This window comes from Tupaia chinensis, unplaced genomic scaffold (assembly GCF_000334495.1).
Source record: "Tupaia chinensis unplaced genomic scaffold, TupChi_1.0 Scaffold000523_1, whole genome shotgun sequence".
In the NCBI taxonomy this organism is placed as follows: domain Eukaryota; kingdom Metazoa; phylum Chordata; class Mammalia; order Scandentia; family Tupaiidae; genus Tupaia; species Tupaia belangeri.
Window position 1 is genome coordinate 290305 of NW_006160036.1, and position 6015 is coordinate 296319.

At 54.4% G+C, this 6015-nt stretch overlaps 1 protein-coding gene across 3 annotated transcripts in view; it reads left to right on the forward strand.

The window, feature by feature from the left end:
* DUS2 (dihydrouridine synthase 2) overlaps positions 1-5620 on the forward strand; it is a 64125-nt gene extending 58505 nt beyond the window's left edge. For all 3 annotated transcript variants that reach the window (XM_006156896.2, XM_027775084.1, XM_027775085.1), the window contains 5 exons: positions 1429-1550; positions 2431-2580; positions 3677-3764; positions 4739-4812; positions 5035-5620. In XM_006156896.2, the coding sequence (XP_006156958.1) occupies positions 1429-1550; positions 2431-2580; positions 3677-3764; positions 4739-4812; positions 5035-5272 (672 nt within the window). In that variant the 3' untranslated portion in view covers positions 5273-5620. The remainder of the gene's footprint in view (positions 1-1428; positions 1551-2430; positions 2581-3676; positions 3765-4738; positions 4813-5034) is intronic.
* Positions 5621-6015: the final 395 nt, after the last annotated feature.

Consider the following 6015-nt stretch of genomic DNA (forward strand, 5'->3'; position numbering starts at 1 on the left):
AATCAGCTGTGCATGTCTACAGGCAGAGACAGTGAGCGATTCTCAAATTCTCCAGTGAAATGGGCCGTAGTAGAGGGTGCAGTGCTTGTCCAGAGCTGACTCTACCTTCCTCTTCAGTCCTAGGGTTGATATCCACCTGAAACTGCCTGTGCTCTCTCCAAGCCATGGCCATGCCTGGGTAATTGTGATGGCCATGGTGTGTGCATGTCCCCATAGCTGTGTGAGCTGGGGATGGTGGGAGGGCCTGAGGCCTAGGCTTAGAGCCTGGGAGTCTTTGTTTTCCTGCTTAATGCTGCAGCCCTCATCTGGTCCTCACCTTAGTTCTGGATGTCCTGTTGAGCAGGTTGCTGACCACTAGCTCTCCAATGTTCGAAGTCAGCTGGAGGCAAGGGGGGGCTCTGCTTCAGCCCAGGTCAGCTGTCCAGCTTTTTTGGCCAGCTGGCCAGTCTGGCAGAGATGACATGTTCAGTAGTGCCAAGCTTGCTCACTGGGTGAAAGGTGATGTTATCCTTCCTGCTCAGCCCATCCCTTGGCAGCCTCTTGAGAGGCTCTGTGTTGTCACAGAGAAAGGGAGTGGCTTTCAAGTACAGACAGCACTGCTCTGGACCAGCCAGGTGTCTCCTGTCCCAAACAAGCCAAATCGAGGCCTTGGCTGTGGCTGGGGCTCACCTGTGTCTAATCTGCTTTGTCCTGAGTGAGTGTGGCACCTTCCCAGGTGCTGAAGACAGGCCCAGATGAAACGCTGGAATGGGTCAGGGAGGGATTTCTGTAGGGCTGGCCAGGCAGCCTTCACCCACTGCTGTTCTCCTGCTCTGGCCCCACCCAGGCAGACTTCTTCTGGATATGCTGGGCATCATCTTGCCTCCCTGAGGCTTCATTTCCTAGCTTGTGGAGTGTGGTGACACCACTTCACACTTGTCTAGGCAGTTAATTGACAAGTAACATGTGCAAAGATGCTTGGTCAGTGGTTCTGTACTTTGCCCATGTAGGAGGGAAGCTGGAGAGAAGCTGGAGAGTAGGGAAGGTGCCCATCCTGGTTATAAGAAAGAGAAAAGGAGAGATGCAGGTGGTCGGGGACACCTTTAGAACCTCTCACCCCTCTCCTGGGGCTGAATCCACTATACCAAAGCATGGCGTATTCCCTCATCCCCCCAGGAAAATGCTGGCCAGTATGTCTTCTGTGGTAGCTGATGGTGGCTGAAATAAGAGATGAATCCCTTGTACTTTCCAGACAGGCTGCCCCGTGGAGTGTGCTCCTGACCATGTGTCTGGGCTGTGACCCTCAAGTGTTGTACCACTAGCTGGAGGAGTAGATGGCCAAGGTGGAGGTGGCTCTTATGGGGTCCCATTGCCTTCGAACCCCTTTCCCTGCCATAACATAGCTCAGGCCTCAGGGCCTGCCTGGGCAGCATGCGATTCTTTTCTCAGGCAGTGCAGTATGACAACCACTACACCAACACCAAGTACTGCTTGTGCCAGATGCTACGAGAACAGCTGGAGTCGCCTCAGGGAAGGCTGCTCCATGCTGCCCAGTCTTCCCGGGAAATTTGGTAAGAGGGCCAATGGGCTGTTCATCTGTCCTTGCAGATGTTGCCTAGGCTTGACCTTGAGCCCTAAACTGACTCTGCTCTGGGGCTAGGGACGTGGGTGTGTAGGATTGGGGTGGTGACAGCTTCGCCACACAGAAGGGGCTCCTCTCAAAGCTTTGACGCATTCCTTTCTGGACTGATCTCAGAAGCAGAGTTTTGGGATCTAGGGCACTGGTAGGATAGAGGAAAGCAAAAGATGAGCTTGGAATTTCCCGGGGAGGAAAGGGCTTTGGCACTAGTGGGCCTTTCCCACATGCCAGACGGGAGAGCTGGGGCTGTAGAATGGAGTCATCACCCTGCAGTCTGAGAGACCACCCCTTAGTCCTCTGGACCTGGTGTAGCTCCCGAGGTAGTTGACATCTGAGGCTCGTCACAGCCTGGCCAAGTCCCTGCTCCTATAGCTCTTTGTCTTTCTATTCACTTTGTACCTGCATATCCGTGCTCCTGCTGGGGCCTCTGCCTGGAAGCCTGTTTCTCCCTCACCATGGCTGTCTGTATCCTCCTTCCTCTAAAGAAGCCTTTCTGAACCACTCCTACCTTCTGGGGTCTGTCTTCCTGGGAATTCTCTAGTGTGCTTCTCTTTGGGAGAGAGGCTACAGGTGGTGGGCATGACCTTTAGAACCTTTTCCACCCAGCTTCCCTCACAGTGTCCATGCTCAAAGGTCCACACTCACTCTCCATCTTCCAGTCCAGGTTGATCTAGCCATGGGCAGGAGCACCTTCAGATGGCCAGGCCCTGGTGTGGTGTTTGGCACATGCATTGGGGGATCCTTGGGCTCTTCAGGGCCCTAGATGCTGGGTCCACTAAGGCACTTGGCCTGTTATGCTTCTCCCTCCACAGTGAGGCCTTTGGCCTGGGTGCCTTCTATGAGGAGACCACGCGGGAGCTGGATGCCCGGCGAGCCGAGCTCTCGGCCAGGATTCCAGAGGAGGCAGGGGAGCCAACTGAAGACACCTCCGGTGTCATTAAGATGGCTGTCAAGTTTGACCGGTAGGTCTGCAGCTTATCTCATCTTGGACAGGGGCAGTGCCTTGTGGTGTGACTGGCCCAGAAAACTGGCTGCTGGATGTGGTTAATGTCAAGGCTAGGGATCACAGGACTCCTTGCTTTGAACACCTGTTCTCAATTTTCAGCATCCCAAAGAAGGTACTTTCAGGGAAGACAGTTTCCGAATGCCCAGGCAGCAGTCTGGTGTGCATGTTGTTGTCCTGAGAGTGATGGAATTCTATTCTTTCCTGACCCACCCCTTCCCATCTCAGCGTTGGGGGACTTGTCTCCTGTTCTTGAAACTCCATGCTTTCCCCTGGCTTCAAGGAGCTGGCTGCTTGAATGGAGCTCCCAACAGTGGCAGGGCCCTAGCCCTCATTTTTCTGCAGCCCACACCCGCTGCCCCTCACCAGCCCTGCAGTGCCCTCTCTTGGCAGAAGCAGTCTCATGCTGATTACTACTTCGGATTGTGACCCAGCTTGTCCTCCGCTCTCTGGGACCTGAGCCTTTTTCCACTCCCTAGGCCCAGACCAGGAGCCGGTCTTGTCTAGCAAGGACTTGGAGGTGAGAGGACAGCTGTTGGGCAGTAATAAGCCAGGGAGAGCTCCCACTGGGAAATTGGGGCAAGGCCCCTGTCACTCTGTCACAGACTGACTCTGAAACAAGAGTCCATTGTGTTCTCTGAGAAGCAGATGATCCTGACTGCAGCCGATGTTATATGGCCACCTGTGTTCCCCACCTCCATGACTCCCTCCTGCTCTTGTTTTGAGAGGCAAACTGGACCTTCCTTCCTTCCTGGCAGCTGAAAGCTGGGGCACAGGCTGGAGCTCCAAGTGCTGGGAGGTCACTTTCCACTCTGCCCCTGTTTCTTAAGCCTGTTGAAGCCCATCTTCCCTTTAGGCAGAGGCCAGGCCCCAGCTGCTGGTAAAGTAGGAATGGGAGCCCAGGGATGTAGGTACAGGAACCTTAAGGGAGCAGCCTGGTGTCTCAGTTCCTTAAGTTCCTGTAGTTCCTATCAGAAATTGAGCAGGGCTCCTACATAGGGAGGGGGTGGTAATGGTGAGTGGGCCCTAATCGCCCCCCCCCACCATTTTTCCAGGAGAGCTTACTCACCCCAGATCACCCCCAAGATGTGCCTGCTGGAGTGGTGCCGGAGGGAGAAGTTGGCACAGCCTGTGTATGAAACGGTGAGTCCCTAGCTAAGACCTGCCCTGAAGTGTGCCACAGTGCTGGTGCTATCATCCTGCCACACCCACAGCTTAGCCCTTCCACTCACACCGCTTGGCTGGAGCCTGGCCTTGGACTCCACAGAGGTTGCTTGTGGCCTGTTCACTTTCTGATAGCCTCTTCCCTATGATAGTTCCACGTTGTCCATTTCTGACAGATCTGTCTTTGGATTAGGCCTCAGCCAATGGAACACAATTCTGTGCCCCAGACATGAGGCCCCTGGGGTAGAAACCCTGAGAGTCTTGCTTCACTTCCTTTGGTCCCCGTGGCCATGCATTGTTTAGGCTGCCCTGCCTCTTCTGCACTGGCCTTCTGGCCTCCAGGCTCATACTTTCTGGGCCTTACGTTCCTCTCTGCCATAATAACTTTTCCAAAATAACCCTAACATCTCTCTGCCTTGCTCAAGTCGCAGCTCTGCAGTGCCTATAGGATCAAGCCCCAGCACCTCAGCATAGGGCGCGGGACCCCTTCCCCCCACACACATGCCTTGCTGCTGTTTCAGGTCTCATCCACTCAGCCACATCACCGGGTCTGTCTGCCAGGTGTGCTTTCTCTGTTCCCATCCTTGTCCTCTCTCACCCTTTTGCCATCTGGTAAACTTCTGCTCATTTGTGGGGGAGAGAACTGGCCAACTAGATGTCAGGAGGAGGAGGCTGTGTCATCATGTGCAGCCATGGGCTCTGATGGCACTTGCTTAGGTCTGTGACAGAACTTCGGACTCACTCGATGTCATTGTGTATCTGCGTTTCTTCCCTGGAAGACACCCCAGGTACTACTGCTTGTGGGGAGCATGTAATGCGGACAGCCTTCATTTGACTTAGGTTGAAGTATGGTCCTTTGTCTGCCTTTGATTCAACCCCAACACGTGGGCCTCCAGGTCATTCCTCTGGCTCCCATGCAGTCATCCCTGTTTCCTTTGTTCTCCTTATGCCAGGTTCAGCGCCCCATAGATCGTCTGTTCTGCTCTGTTGTCACCGTGGCAGAACAAAAGTACCAGTCCACCTTGTGGTGAGTTTCCTCGTCAGAGGGTGTGAGGCTCGGGGTGGAGGACCTGAATCCAGCATTGATCTGGAGGGATTGGGTAGGTGGTATGCATGGACAGTGGTGTCTCTGGGTGGTGACCACTTAGTTTTGTCAGAATCTCTGCTAACATTTGTAGAGTGGGGCCTCCCTGCCTTTAATCCTGCAACCTGCCTATCTGCCTTATTGCCCTTTGCCTCATCTGCCCAGGAACAAGTCCAAGAAACTGGCAGAGCAGGCTGCAGCCATCGTCTGTCTGCGGAGCCATGGCCTCCCTGAGGGTCGACTGGGTGAGGAGAGCCCGTCCTTGCACAAGCGCAAGCGAGAGGCCCTTGACCAAGGCCCTGGGGGCCCCAGAACTCAGGAGCCAGCATCGCCTGGGGAGCTGTGCAAGAAACCTTTTATGGCCTTGGAAAGTGGTGAAGAGAGTCCTCTGGAAGGCTGGTGATTGTTGTCTCTGTCCTTGTCACACCCTCCATGGGCCTGGCTCTAAGGTGGCTGTGGTACCAGAACATGAACCCAGATGCCATTGGACAATTTGTTGGCTTTACCTGGTGACACCTAGAGGTCCTGGCCTGGGCCATCAGCCTAGTGCACAGGCCAATGGGTGCGAGGGTGGATCTGTCTCCCTTTGTAGGGCTGAGCTGCAGGGCCATGTTCTCACCCACCTCAGTATTTTCACTGAAAACAGGAGCTTTCCAGGTAGTGCTTCTCCGACCTGACATTGGTACAGTGCAATAAAGACACTCCCAGTACTCACCCATGGCTGGCTGCTTCAGCCTTGGGCATCTTCATATGTGGGCTCTTGTCCTTGCATAATTATTCTACCTCCACTCTCTATGCAGAGCTGGAGCTTCTTAAATCATGTCCCTTGCCCATCATTATGTGTCTGGTAGAGCCCAGTGTGGGTGGGTATCACCTTTCAGACCCATGAACCTGGGCTGAGCCAGGAAGACTGAAGAAACCCATTCTACTGATGTTAAACCTGAGGCACTGGGCATGTACTTGGTCACTTTCCTGATGAGAGATGATACAGAATCCAAGGGAAAGACTGGGGTACTTGGTGCCCCAATAAAGGACAGCCTAGTAGGTGAGAGGTGTTGACCCAACCCCTGTTTGAAGCCTGACAGCTGCTGGAGCTCAGACCTGGTGGCATGTTTGCTCTGGGCAGGGGGGCACTGGCGGGGGGCG